This window comes from Molossus molossus, unplaced genomic scaffold, assembly GCF_014108415.1.
Source record: "Molossus molossus isolate mMolMol1 unplaced genomic scaffold, mMolMol1.p scaffold_m16_p_13, whole genome shotgun sequence".
In the NCBI taxonomy this organism is placed as follows: domain Eukaryota; kingdom Metazoa; phylum Chordata; class Mammalia; order Chiroptera; family Molossidae; genus Molossus; species Molossus molossus.
The window spans coordinates 14,356,974-14,372,317 of record NW_023425348.1 but is presented as its reverse complement, the minus strand read 5'-3'; the positions used below and the strand labels follow the sequence as shown (position 1 = coordinate 14,372,317).

General features: G+C 37.5%; 1 protein-coding gene across 3 annotated transcripts in view; it reads right to left on the bottom strand.

Annotated features, from left to right (window-relative positions):
- The window catches only part of ELMOD1 (ELMO domain containing 1), a 118,146-nt gene that overhangs the window by 24,329 nt on the left and 78,473 nt on the right, over positions 1-15,344 (bottom strand). For all 3 annotated transcript variants that reach the window (XM_036258662.1, XM_036258663.1, XM_036258664.1), the window contains 3 exons: positions 8,236-8,304; positions 3,962-4,012; positions 2,120-2,253 (listed from right to left, as the gene is read on the bottom strand). In XM_036258662.1, the coding sequence (XP_036114555.1) occupies positions 2,120-2,253; positions 3,962-4,012; positions 8,236-8,304 (254 nt within the window). The remainder of the gene's footprint in view (positions 1-2,119; positions 2,254-3,961; positions 4,013-8,235; positions 8,305-15,344) is intronic.

Genomic DNA, 15,344 nt, shown 5'->3' with positions numbered 1-15,344 from the left:
GATGTTTTGATGGGGATTACATTGAATCTACAGATGCTTTGGGTAGTATGGACATTTTAATGATGTTAATTCTTCCAATCCATGAACAAGGTTTGTGCTTCCACTTTTTTATATCTTCCTCTATTTCTTTTTCAGTTACCTGTAGTTTTCTGCGAACAGGTCCTTTATTTCTTTGGTTAAGTTTATTCCAAACTTAAGGTATCTTAATTTTTTTGCCACGATGGTAAATGGGATTGTTTTCTTTTTTTAGTTTCTCTTTCATGGAGTCATTGTTCGTGTATAAGAATACCCTCAATTTCTTGACGTTAATTTTGTATCCTGCTACTTTGCCAAATTCATTTATTAAATCTATTAGACTTTGGATGGGGTCTTTAGGGTTTTCTATGTACAGTATCATGTCTTGTTATCTGTAAATAATGACAGTTTCATTTTCTCCTTTCCAATTTGGATTCCTTTTATGTTTTCTTCACATCTAATTGCTATGGTTAAGACTTCCAGTACTATGTTAAAGAAGAGTGGTGAAAGTGATCTGCCTTGTTCCTGTTCTTAAGGCAAATGCTTTTAGTGTTTTCCCATTGAGTATGATGTTGGCTTTAGGTTTTTCCTATATGGTCTTTATTATGTCAAGATATAATCCCTCTGTTCCTTTCAGCTTTATTTTCTAAGCCTTCCTGGTGATTTCATTTCTGCTACATGATTTTTAATTTCTAAGAGCATTCTTTTATTCTCAGAATGTTCTTTCTGTACCATCTCATTGCTGTTTTATAGTTGCAATTTCTTCTCTTTCCTCTTTGGGGATACTAAGGATACAGATTTTTGATGTTTTCTTCTCCCTATGTAGTTTCTATCCGCTTCTAGTGGCTTTATTTGTGCTTGTTTTGCACTCTCTTTTATGCTTGAGGCTTTCCCTACTGTTTTTGTTATCAAGTGTTGCTAAAGAAATTATTTCAATATCTAGTGGCTTAAAACAACCATTTTAATGTACTCATGAATCAGTAGGCTAGGAATTCAGAAAGGTATTGGAAGTATGGCTCCACAATGCTCAGAGTCTCAACTGGGAAGACCTGAAAGTTGGGGTGACTTAACTCCTGGTGGCAGGAACCATTTTCAGACATGTCTGATGGTAGACGCTGGATATCAGCTGGGACCTCATCTGGAAATGTCAGTCAGATCACCTAAATATAGCTGCTCTATGATTCCTGGACTTCCTCACAACAGGAGGAATTGGATTCCTTACATAGTAGGTCATGCCTCCAAAGGCAGCTTAATCCCAGAGAACCAGGCAAAAGCCTTTTCTGATCTAGTCTCGGTAGTTGCCTAGTGTTAATTCTGCTATACTCTATTGGTCAACTAACCAGTCAGCCAAGATTCAAGGGGTGAGAGGGACAAATAACCTACTTCTTAGTGTCAAAGAATTTGAGGATATATGCTTAACCACCACATTCAGACATTTGATAATGCTTGGCTGTCTGTGAATATTTTTGACGGAATAAATAGCCAGTTGGACTAAAAGCTTGTTGGAAGCTTTGAGCACATAGGTAGGGTTTGGTGACAATGAGCACGACTGTAGAATGATATGGCTGGGCTATTTCACTGGGGAGACTTAGATCAGTATCAACCACGAAACCAACAATTCCTCTTTCTAATGTTCACTGAGCACTAACTATGGAGATAGCTAATAAAAACTTTTTCTCTATCATCTCATTTTACCTTCATAGCAGTTCTGTAAGGAAATGATTCATTTTGCAGATGAGATAACTGAGGCTTAAAGTGGCGAGAAAACATTGATCTTGGGGTCAACTCAGGTTGTCTTCAGAGCCTGCACCCTCAAGTGCTATGCCATGCTAGATCAAAGGGAGAGAGACACTCACGATGCCTTTAAGTAAGACCAGAACAGATACATTGGATAGTGTGCAAGGGCTGGAAAAGAGGATAAATCCTCAATGCCTGAAAATATAAGTGTAGATTTTCAAATGAGAAAAACAAACAAACAATCAAAACCAAGAGAAAAAATTCAAAGTCCCCAAAGCAGTTAAATCACAAAGATATCTCAGCTTCAACCCTTGTCTAGAGTGTTCTTTAGAAACCTACATTGATAATGAAGGAACGGGACACTTACAGAATGTTTGCTGGAAGTGCGACAAAGTTGGTGCTTCCGGCGCAACGTTATAAAAGTGAGTTTTTAGAGCTCCGCTCACCAGTAGATTATACGCCAGGTCAGTGATGTTGATGCCCACGATTGCAAAGGAGTACCTGCAAAGTGCAAACCGCAAGACCAACTGTATGTCACATGTGGGAAACAGATTTAAAAATATGATAATTTGATTTTTAAATTGTTATTAAATTATTAGAGTGGGCCGTGGCCAGTTTGGCTAAGCAGTTGAGCATCGGCCTGTGGAGCAGAGAATCCCGGGTCTGGTTCCTCCCAGGGGCACGTACCACAAAAAAAAAAAAAAAAAATTAGAGTGGCAGTTTTCCCTTCCCTCTCACCTTATCAAAACCCTGAATTTTGTAATTTACTAAAAAAAATTCAATAATGTATATCAAGAGAATTAAGAATTCATGCTTTGACGTGGTAATTCCATTTCCAAGTATATGAAAGAAAAAACAATTGACAAAGCTTCATAGGCAAGGATAGTTATTACAACACTATTTATAATGGCAAAGACATAGAAACTATTGAAATATCCTATAAAAGGTGATTGGTGAAATGAATTATGGTAATCTCATATAATATATTCAGCCAATAAAAACTACATTGCTAAAGACTAAGCAGAATATAAAACATTATATATTGAACAAGCTAAGCTTTATTATACACACACAAATGTGCACTGAAAGCAGGCTAGAATGAAATACCACAAAATATTAATATGGGTATGTTAGAGTATATAAGATTGGGATGATTTTTTTTGTTTACTGTCCTATATTTTCAAAATTATTTATAATAAAGCATATATTACTTAAAATTTTTTTTTTGTATTGATATTGGAGAGAGAGAGGAAGGGAGAAGAAGAGAAATAGAGGCATCAATGAGAGAGAACATTGATTGGCTGCCTCCTGCATGCCCACCACTGGGGATCAGGCCCACAACCTGGGCATGTACCCTGACCGGGAATTGAACTGGGACTTGCTGGTGCATGGGTTGATGCTCAACCACTAAGCCACACTGGCCGGGCATTACTTTTATTTATTTATTTATTAACAAAATTGTTTTTTTTATCCTCACCCGAGGACATTTTTTTGATATTTTGCTCAGATAGAGTGGGAGGGAGAGAGAGGAGAGAAACATCGACGTGAAAGGGACACATCGAGTGGTTGCCACCCACATGACCCAACCAGGGCTGGGGACAAACTGCAACCGAGGTACGTGCCCTTAGCAGGAACCAAACCCGGGTCTCTCTGGACTGCAGGCCGGCATTCTCACTGCTGAGCCAAACTGGCCAGGGCTGGGCATTACTTTTAAAATGAGAAAAATATAATTTTAATGCTCAGGGTATATTTTTTAGTCTTTTTTACATGTCTATCAAAAAATGAAACAGTTCTTAAATCCTGTCTGGCAATATATATCTAGTATATTTTTAAAAAAGCGTTTTTCTGTTCAAAATATTTTTAGATGAAATAGGCACTCTAAAAAAAAAGACTAAAGTACATTTTTATCTACTAACCTGATACTTGATAAAAATTTTTAAAAGAAAACTACCAAATACAATTCTAAATGATGGTTTCTGAAAATGATTTCCATATAGTTATAACTTTCTAAACCTTGCAGTTGGTGACAGGCAAAGTAGTATTATATAATCATACAAATAAAAATATATTCAAAGCATAAATGGTCCTTTTAAATTAGATTATATATTTCCTACAGGACAAGTAGATTTTCATCCTTATCATCTCAAATGCTTGGACATTTTTGTTCTGGTTCAGACCAATGACCTTTATTGTGAAATCCAACACTCACCCAATAGCTTTGTCCATCCTTTTCTGCTCCCATTCTGTTTTGCTGAATTTGCTGAATGAATGAATAAATCAATAAGATTTAAACTCTAATTGGTACTTGTTCCCTTTTAATGTTCATGTTAAAACTGTTGACTAGATGCAGAAATGTCTATAACTTCATTATCAAACACAAACCAATGAAAATGTCATCAATTAAAAAGTCACAATATAGCTTTATATGAAGCCCAGAAATGGAATTATTTGAAGCAATGCTACTTATTTCCTGTTCACTTCAGTTCAGCCGTGGGAGATAGCCCTAAAACCCAGACATTAAGATACTCTTTTTTATTATTAATTATCAAACAACGTTTCTTCCATGAAACCTCTCCTTTCACTAGGTGTCACCTCACTCTCTCATGATTCCCCTGGTTTGGTTTTATTTCATGGCATTTATCCTATTCAGCTTTGTTTGTGATGTCTGGCACAGATTAGATATCAAATAAATATTTATTGATAAATAAATGAGTTAGTGAAGGGAAAGGAGAAGGAAGTTAGGAAGAAGGAAGGAAAGAAGGAAGGGAAAGTTTTAAAAAATTCGTTTCAATAAGTTCTATGACATTTCCTCTTGTTAAGCTTAGACAGTTAAACTATAGCTGTTCCGCTTTTAATCTATCTTATAATTTGAGCTTCTGAATAAGACTTCTTGAAGAAAGGTTTCTATCACAGAAGCATTCTGAAAATACTGCCTTGCATTCTATTACTGTGAGTACTTGCACATCTCTCCCATCCTTACACCCTCTGCATCGATAACCATGCTGCACTCTTTGTCGTGGCCAAATACAGTGTTTTACACTAAAATATGTGGTTAGCATTTGAACTAAATAAAAAATTTAAACTAGAGTTATTATGAACATTTAGCTTCCAAGTAGAAGAGTATTTTCTATAGTACAATGCAAATACTACATTAAAAGACACACATGTAACATAAGCACAAGGCCATAAAAACACAATGCAAGGCTTATATTTAACATGTATTTTATACTCTGTAAATGACTATCTTAATACCAAGTAACTGTCTTTAATTCATGTTAAAATATGCCACCTCTTTTTAAAGTGTAACTGCCAACCAACAAACTAACCGACCAACCAGCCAAAGAGGCACCAGGACATTTTTATCTTAAAAGACTCATATTCAAATAAAAATGAGTGTGTGTGAAATTTAAGAAATTTTATATAAATGAATTTATAAGCATCTATTTTCTCTTCAATAAATCTTTGTAAATGCATAGCCTCTCTATATTTGTTAAATCTTTATCTGCAATGAAAATAAAAGAAAATGCCAAAACAACCTCCACTCATTTGATTACCTATAGTATATCCTGGCCCCAAAAGAATGAATCCTTCTCTTCAGGAACACTCACACATACCCATCCCACCCACCCACCTCACACAAACAAACAAACAAACAAACAAACAAACAAACAAACAAACAAAACCTAACAGTCAAAATCCTCCTTTAAACTTGAATCATTTATCCCTCAAGTTACTTCAGGATTCAATGGCTAGATGGTCCCATGAGCAATAATGAATAATGCTTGCTGAAGGATAGACAAACAGGAAAATTTTACTTAGTGTATATAGGCTTCTCCTTGCTGAACACATGAAACGTTTAGGGACTGACAGAACCTATGTTGATATCACAATCAGTAAATATATATTTTTTCAGACATCAGTGAAGGACAGTAACGTTTTCAAAACATTCTGATTTATAATCAGTGACATTTACCATCAATTTGAAGTGATCCATATTTGCATTCCATCTAGTCAATTTTATTGTAGCTTGAGGGACAATGCATGGTAGCTTTTTTTTATTATTTTTAAAATTTTATTATTATTATTATTATTACTTTTTTATCCTCACCCGAGGACATTTTTGCATTTTTTGTTCAGGTAGAGTAGGAAGGAGAGAGAGAGAGAGAGAGAGAGAGAGAGAGAGAAACATCGACGTGAAAGGTACACATCGAGTGGCTGCCACCCGCATGACCCAACCAGGGCCGGGGACAAACTGCAACCAAGGTACATGCCCTAACCGTTGAGCCAAACCAGCCAGGGCAATGCATGGTAGTTTTATCTACATGGCCTGCATGTGCATGCACGCACACAAACACACACACAAATGCTAGTGTTTTCTTAAATAAAAGTAATCACACAAACCCTCAAATACTTCCTCTTTGAGGCTGACGCAGGAGATAAAACTATAAAGCCTTTCTGTGAGAATGTCTGATAGACAAAATTAATCCCTCTTCAATGAGTAATCAAAAAGTATTTTAAGCTTATTGTTTCTTCCCAAGGACCATGGAGGATTCATGTCTTCTGGACAATATTCCTCCGAGAAATGCCACCTGACACTGCACAGACTCTGCAGTCAATTTTAATAAGAAGGGGTTCAGAGTCTCTGCATTACAGAAATATGCAATTCAGAAAATGTAGTTAAAAATTAACATAGCTCGCCCTGGCTAATTTGGCTCAGCAGTTAGAGCATTGGCCCATGGACCAGAGAGTCTGAGTTCAGTTCCCATTAAGGGCAAGTACCTTGGTTGCAGTTTGTCCCTGGCCCCGGGTGGGGTCATGTGGGTGGCAACCACTTGATATGTCTCTCTCACGTTGATGTTTCTCTCTCATTCTCTCTCTTCCTCCCTCTCTCCCTCCAGCTCTATCTGAAGATAAATGCAAAAATGTCTTCTGGTGAGGATAAAAAAATAAATAAATAACATAGCTCGATTTTAACCCTATAATAATATATCAAGAAAGAGCTAAGTGATTTCAGTGTTTTCCCAAAGTAAAGAAAATAATAATAATTTAATCTTATGAAAGATTATAAATATAAATTTGAGAAGTATAGTATAATTAAATAAACTTTAGCCAACAGAAGCTAAAATAAGTATAATAGTAAGGTGGGAGGGGAACCCCAAAGTCAATCTGCTTCTGAATTTTGAGAATGGTATGATGAAACTTAGGGCTTATTTAGAAAACACGAACACTGACAAGGAACTTGCCGTGCTGAGGAGAAAAAAGTGATACAAAACCAGAATTTCAAAATAGCAGAACTCCTTATAATAAGAATGATGAAAGCATATATAACTACTACATATAACAATGAAATTAGAAATAAATTAATAGAAGAGCAAATTTGCTCTGTGCAACAGAATTCTCAAATAAAATGTCCCTCTCTGGAAAGTAGACTGGGTCAGAGCATGTGTGGAGATATGGTCAGCCTTTAGGTAAAGTGTTCAAAATGTTTCTCCAACCAGGTATACCTGTGGTCGTAGAAAGGGTTTTTTGACATTTTCTATCAGGTTGGTCTAACCTAGTTTTTCTCTCCCTAAAACAGAGCCTAAACATAATAAACTATATTAAATTAAAAGATAGAAAATGCTTGCTTTTTGAAAAACTTTCATGAATTTATATTTCTTTAAAAATTATTGCCCCTACTTACTCTAAAAGAAAAGAAAAGCAACAAAACATGAAAGCAAAGAAAAAATACCTTATATCCTCTTTAGTGATATCCCTTCATGTAATCAGTTAAAGAAAAGAAGTTTAGAAAGGTAAATGCAAATAATTTAGAATCTAGAATTTTATTTTTTCAAAAAGCTCAGCAACTTCAGACTTTTCAGTTGGACCCTGACTTCATGACTTTTATCCTCCCCTCTATTTCCTCATCATGGACTTTTTGTTCCAGACTCTACCTTCTCCTTCTTCTATGCCCACCTCCTCAGTCTTCCTGGACACCAGTGATGTTATCAGTCCCTTTAAATATATATCTCAATCTAATGGTTCCATTTTACATATATACCTGAAGATTTTTTTTGTAAGTTAATCAATTTATTTCACAAAGAACAGCATTTTTCAGGCCTATGATTTCTATTTACTATCAACAAAAACAATCTGTACAGAAAACCCTAAGGCAGCCATACAGCATAATATGTAAGTGTGCAAATATATTTTAAACTGCAAGTCATTTCATAGTATTTGCAAGGCAGAACTTTATAGCAATTAAGGAATCTACCTCACACCAGCTAATTTAATAATCCTTTGCACGGAGAGTGAATGCAAATAAGTACCTGTAGTTTTAACTATCCTATTCAGAATTTGTCAGAAGGGCTTGTTTGAAAGAGCATTAAACCTTACTTCTGGTGGGTTGACTCCTGAGGATCTCATCAACAGATCCATGTAGGAGATGGAATTAACTTTACCTCATCCATAAAGCCTAATTCACCTTTTGTTTTCAATAATTACCTGCATTTTGGATGAAGAGAGTCAGAGAGGACCTGCTGAGCTGCTGTAGCATCTCTTTCTGCAAAATACCTGTTTGGGAGGAAAGGAAAAACTTTAACCCAATTTGAGGCCTTCTGAATCCAGAGATGGACACTAGCATGAGATTCTCACTTGTTTCCGAGAACAACTTTCCCTAGTAGAATTTTCTAAATGTAATGACAGTATAACAGGGTAGTTGTAAGACATATAGATTTAGGAAAGATTATAGTAGGTTTGAAAATGTAATTATGAACTTTGCCACTCTCCAGAGAGACCAAGATATCCTTATTAAGAAGCGTTATTGATGAGGGTGCAGAAAGATGCCACTCAGAAGGCAGAAAACCCTGGATGAAGGGACATGGTGAGGGACTGTGATAGCCAAAGGGCACAGAAAGTAGGAGACTAAAGGATACAGGATGCATTTCAAATGCATTTTTCTTTGGGAATATTCAGAGGTATTTGAATTCTGAATGAATAAAAAATATAGAGCTTAGAGATGTTAAAAATAAAATTTTGTTCTGGGGAAAAGAGAGAAGTCAAGTTTCCTAGAAAATAGAACTATAGCATGTTATTTAATCTGATGTGAATATATTTCCTGCATATATCTAAAGAATACAACAAGCTCTTAATTTTTTTCTCAGAAAATTTCAAACCAAAGTCAGCAAATTTAATACACATAACCATGATTATTAATAGAATTGAATCTCTTTTCATCTAGATTTCCTCTTTTATGCCTTGTCTTTATATTTCTTGGTCCAGTTTAGCTAAATATGGCTTCAAATAACCCAGTAGAGAAAAATACAATTCTGTATATGAATCCTTTATCATTTATGTGAACATCAGTCTTGGCTTGTCTTTTCACTTTATTTATGATAGCTATCTTATGGAAGTTTTCAATTTTAATATGTGAAATTTATTGATTTTCCTTTTATAGTTTATGCCATTGAGTTAAAGTAGAGATTTTATTTTATTTTTCTAAATGGAAGGCCAAATGTCCCAGTTCTATTTATTCAAAAGCTGATCTTTTACCTACTAATTTGTAACACCACCTTTGTCATCAAAATTTACTTTTTATTTACTTACATTACATAATAATGTAACATTTAAAATATTTCTTAAAAGGATGAATAATTATAAAACCTAAATTTAAAATGAAGGCAAAGATCTAGGGGGAACATGGGATACCATAAAAAATTACTGAGTAAGGCTTAACTTCTTTTATAATTTTTTTTAAATCCTCACCTGAGGATATTTTTACATTTATCTTTAGACAGAGTGGGAGGGAGGGAGAGAGAGAAACATTGATGTGAGAGAGACACATTGATTGGTTGCCACCCACACAACCCCAACCGGGGCCGGGGACAAACTGCAACCAAGGTACATGCCCTTGGCCAGAATCGAAACCAAGACTCTGATCTGCAAGCCAACGCTCTAACTGCTGAGCCAAACTGGCCAGGGCAGGGCTTAACTTCTTTTAAAAAATACATCACTATTGCCCTGGACAGATGGCTCAGTTGATTGGAGCATCGTCCTGTACACCAAAAGGTTGAGGATTCGATCTCTGGTCAGGGCATATACCCAGGTAGCAGGATCTCTGGTTGGGGAGCATATGGGAGGCAACCGATTGAGATGAAGGTTAAAAAAAAATTACTATTCTCAAAGGACTTCCTTTGGCTTGAAAAATAATGACCACAAGTGACTCAATTTAAGCATAAAACAATGAGTGAAATTATTATAAAATATCACAATAAACATATAAAAACCAGGATTAATATTTAAAACATAGAGAGATAAAGCCAAAAAATTTTTTTTGATCAATAACAGAAAAACTAGGACACCAAGTCCTCATGCTAAAAATTGGCAACTTATTTAGTGAGCATCTATCCTGCCTATATTCGAGAGAAACCCAAGAACCACAGTGGATAAAGGAAACTGAATCTCCACAGAATTCCAGCCAATAACTGTGGGAATAATAGAGTTGGAAAAACAGTTTTTGCATCATTAATTAATTGGTTTAGTGAAGACCACTGAAGGAGAAAATGGTTAGAAAAGAGCTGCTGGGGCTTTTCAATGCGGCCACCAGACTGTGATCCCTCTGATCCAGCTCAGCCTAGAAAGGAAAGTGGGTGGGTGCAACCACAGGCCTCCCACCTCCATGTCAACCTGAACCCCTTCAAGCCTTTCTGAATACCTGTGAGTTTCAGGACATTCAAGGGATGGGTATAAATGCAAACAGACACATCTAGACCTGAGGATATTTTACAGGACAAGTCTGTTAACAGCAAGGCAGAGGGGGCAAAGGTCAAGGGCAGAGGGAAAGAAATTGCTCAAATTAAAAAAGATCCGAAGACGTAATAAGTAAGTGCAGTGTGGAGATTTTGTATAAAATCGGATTAGAACAAACCAGCTATAAAAAGAGATTTTTACAGACTGGCCATTGCCCAAGGGGAGCGGGGAGTGGGTGACCAGATAAAGAAGGTGAAGGAAATAGTTAAAGAACATATATGTAGATTAGCAGCCCAATCAGAGTCCAGATATACCACCAGCAACAGAGGCTGGGGAGCAGACATCTATCCCCAGGCAACAGAAGCACAGACCAGCTGCTGAGACCCATCCCCAAAAACGATAGCAAAAGCTGAGCAGAAGTTGAGCCCCACGGGGCAGCAGCACTACACAGTCACCAGCGGTAGGACCTGGAGCTCCATAGAGGCCTGTGCGGTCCAGTAGCCCACAAGTGCACTGGAAAGCCAGAGCCCTAGAGAGACTGGTGCCATCCAGCTGCCTGCCCGTGTGTGGACGTGGGGGCACCAGAGAGGCCTGTGCGACCCAGCAGGGACTGTGAGATCTAGTTACCCATGGGACTGAAGCACCCAGAAGGTACTGTGCAATCTAGTTACCACCAGGACCTGCAGAATGCTGAAGCACCAGAGAGGCCTGTGCAGCCCAGCAGGGACTGTGCCATTCAGTTACCTGCGGGACCTACAGGGTGCTGAAGCATCAGAGAGGCCTGTGAGACCCAGAAGCCCATAACATAGGCATAAAGTCTGGTCCCCAGGGGGACTGTGCAATCCAGTTACGCGTGGACCTGCAGGGTGTGGGGGCACCAGAAAGGCCTCTGCTACCCAGCTGCGCACTAGATAGGCTTCGGAGGATGTGAAAAATGGACGCAAAGTGAATAGAAGCTATGCAGATCTCCCAGTACCAAACGAGAAATACAACTAAAATAAAGACAAATCCTCATTAAAAAGCAACAGAAAAGCAGCATATAGGACCATATAGCCAGGAACACTGGTAGGATCTGTGGAAGCAAAGAAAGGTGGCAGGCTGAAAACCCACGGACATCAGCAGTCTTAGCTGTGAGCAGTGCCCTTGAGGAATAAAGACCAATCCCACTCCACAGCACAGAGAGCCTAGACAGAGCACTAAAATAGCCACAGCCACTAATATGGGGGTTACGACAGAGGAAGGGCAGACTGGACTGAAACTCTGTGAGAACACCCGGGATTTGAAGGGAACTCAGAGTTTTTGCTGAGTGTGGCCACAAAGGATGGTGGCCAGTGTGCTCCATCCCTGAGCTGTGGGAAAAAGCAGCAGCCAACCATAGGAGATTCAGCCTTTCCCAGATGAGGCAAGGAAATGCAAATTGAGTCTCATTAACAACCAGCATCTATCCAACCTTCTGGAAATCCTCTTATGCAGAACACCAGGGCTACATTCCAAGGCACTGAGTAACTGAGACTATTGGCCACCAGGAAAAAGCTAAAGGATAACTGAACCTTTCCTGGGTTTGCAAATCTACCGAGAAAAGTAAGACTTGACAGTGGTGTGTAACGTGGGCCCACCCAGGCTCATTCAAACCTAGTAGAGGGAGCCACAAACAGAAAAACACCAAAACCCACAGAAAAAAAATTTGGCAAGCCCCAAAACACACTGAGATAGCCAAAATGGTGAAACAAAGAAAGAAATCCCAAATGAAACAACAAGAGAACTCTATCGAAGATGAGATCAATGAAATGCAGCTAAGCAAATTATCAGAGGTAGAGTTCAGAGCCATGATCTTGAGAAAGCTCAACAGCATGAGTAAGGACATCAGCACCATGAGTAAAGATATAGAAACACTAAAAACCAATGAAGTGGAAATGAAGAATGACACAGCAGAAATTCAGAATACATTGGAAGGACTAACCAGCAGAGAAGAGAAAGCTGAGGACAGGATCAGTGAATTAGAAGACAGGGTAAAAAAAAATCAACCAATCAGAAAACTAAAAGGAAAAAATAAAAAGATAGCTTAAGAGAACTATGGGACAATTGGAAATGTAATAACATTCGCATCATAGTAGTCCACAAAGAGGAAGAAGATAGGCAAGGGTTAGAGAATATATTTGAAGAAACAGTGACAGGAAACTTTCCTAACTTGGTGAAGGAAGAGGCATTCAAGTTCAAAAAGGACAGAGAGCCCCAAGTAAGAAGAACCCAAACAGGCCCACACCAAGACACATAGTAATTAAAATGCCAAAAATTAAAAACAAAGGGAATCGTAGAGGCAGCAAGAGATAAGCAACAGGTTACCTACACAGAAAACCCCATAAGGCTCTCAGCTGACTTCTCAACAGAAACACTACAGTAAAGAAGGGAATAGCATGAAGTAATCAAGGTCAGGAAAAACAAGAATCTGAATCCAAGACTACTCTATCCAGCAAGGCTATCACTCAAAATAAAAGGTCAAATAAAGAACATCACAGACAAAAAAAAAAAAGGCTAAGGGAATATATTAACACAAAACGAGCACTGCAAGATATACTAAAAAGACTACTGTAATTAGTAGAAGAAATAGGAAGAAAAATATAACCACACTAAACACAAATGGCAATAAATAAGTACATATCAATTATCACCTTAAACGTGAATGGTTTGAATGCTCTGACAAAAAGACGCAGAGTAGCTGACTGGATAAGAAAGCATGACTCACATATATGTTGTTTACAAGAGACCCACCTTACAACAAAAGACTCACATTGGTTGAAAGTGAAGGAATGGGCCCTGGCCAGTTTGGCTCAGCGGTTGGAGCGTCGGCCTGCGGCACAGAGAGACCCGGGTTCGGCTCCCGCTAAGGGCACATTCCTCGGTTGCAGATTGTCCCCGGCCCTGGTTGGTCGTGTGGGTGGCAGCCACTCGATGTGTCCTTTCACATCGATGTTTCTCTCTCTCGCTCTCCCTCTCTCTCCCTCCCACTCTATCTGAACAAAAAATGGAAAAATGTCCTCAGGTGAGGATAAAAAAAAAAAAAGAAAGTGAAGGAATGGGAAAAAATCTTTCAAGCAAACAAAAAGCAAAAAAAAAAAAAAAAAAAAAAAAGGTGAGGTAGCAATACTCATATCTGATAAAGTAGATTTCAAAATGAAGGCCATAACTACAGACAAAGAAGGCCACTACATAATATTTAAAAGAATCTATCCAACAGGAAAATATAACTTTGGTAAACATATATGCACCCAATTTAGGAGCACCAACATATATTAAAAATCTTCTGGAGGAGGTCAAAGGACAAATCAACAGCAATACAATCATAGCAGGGGACTTCAATACCCCACTCACATCACTGGATAGATCTTCTAGACAAAAAATTAACAAGGAAACAGAGACTCTAAATGAAGCACTAGATCAAATGGATTTCATAGATATCTACAGATAATTACACCCAAAAACTACAGCATTGACATTCTTCTAAAGTGCACATGGGACATTCTCAAAGATAGACCACATGTTAGGACACAAACTAAGTCTCTACAAGTTCAAGAAGATTGAAATCATATCAGGCATCTTCTCAGATCACAATGGCATGCAACTAAAAATCAATTGCAACAAAAACATGCAAAGACATTTGAGAACATGGAGGCTAATAGCATGTTGTTGAACAATGAATGGGTGACCATGGAGGTCAAAGAAGAAATTTAAAAATTCCTGGAAACCAATGAAAATGAACACATAACACCACAAAATCAATGGGATGCAGTGAAAGCAGTTCTGAGAGAGAAGTTCATAGCACTACAAGCCTACCTCAAGAAGCAAGAAAAATATCTAATAGAATATCTAACCTCACAACTTAAAGAACTAGAAAGCAAACAGAAAGAAAACTCCAGAGCAAGTAGAAGGAAGGAAATAGTAAAGATCAGAGCAGAAATAAATCACATAGAGTCCAAAAACAATTCAAAGGATCAATGTAACAAAGAGCTGGTTCTTTGACACGATAAACAAGATTGGTGGACCGTTAGCTAGATTCACCAAGAAACAAAGAGAGGGAAACCAAATACACAAAATCAGAAATGAAAGAGGAGAAATAATAACTGACACCACAGAAATACAAAGGATTAACAAATATTATGAAAAATTATACGGCAACAAATTTGACAAGCTAAGCGAAATGGACAAATTTCAGGAAACATATAGTCTCCCAAAACTGAACCAGAAAGAGATAGAAAACTTGAACAGCCCAATAACAACAAAAGAAATAGAAGATGTAATCAAGTCTCTCCCAGCAAACAAAAGCCCAGGCCTGGACTGCTTCACGGGGGAAATTTTACCGAATATTCAAAGAACTATACTCATTCTCCTTGAACTATTTCAAAAAATTCAAGAAGGAAGACTTCCAAACTCTTTTTATGAGGCCAGCATAATTCGAATTGCAAAACCAGAAAAAGACACTACAAAGAAGAAAACTACAGGCCAATATCCCTGATGAACATAGATGCCAAAATCCTGAACAAAATTCTAGCAAATCGAATTCAGCAATACATCAAAAATATTATTCACTATGACCAAGTGGGATTCATCCCAGGGATGCAAGGCTGGTACAATATTCCCAATTCAATAAATGTGATAAACCTCATAAACAAAATGAAAAATAAAAATCATATGATCATATCAATCGATGCTGAAAAAGCATTCAACATAATCCAGCACCCATTTCTGATAAAAAAATGTTCAGCAATCTGAGAATAGAGGGATCATATATTGACATAATAAAGGCCATATATAAAAGACCTACAGCCAACATCATATTCAATAGGCAAGAACTAAAAGTATTTCTCTTA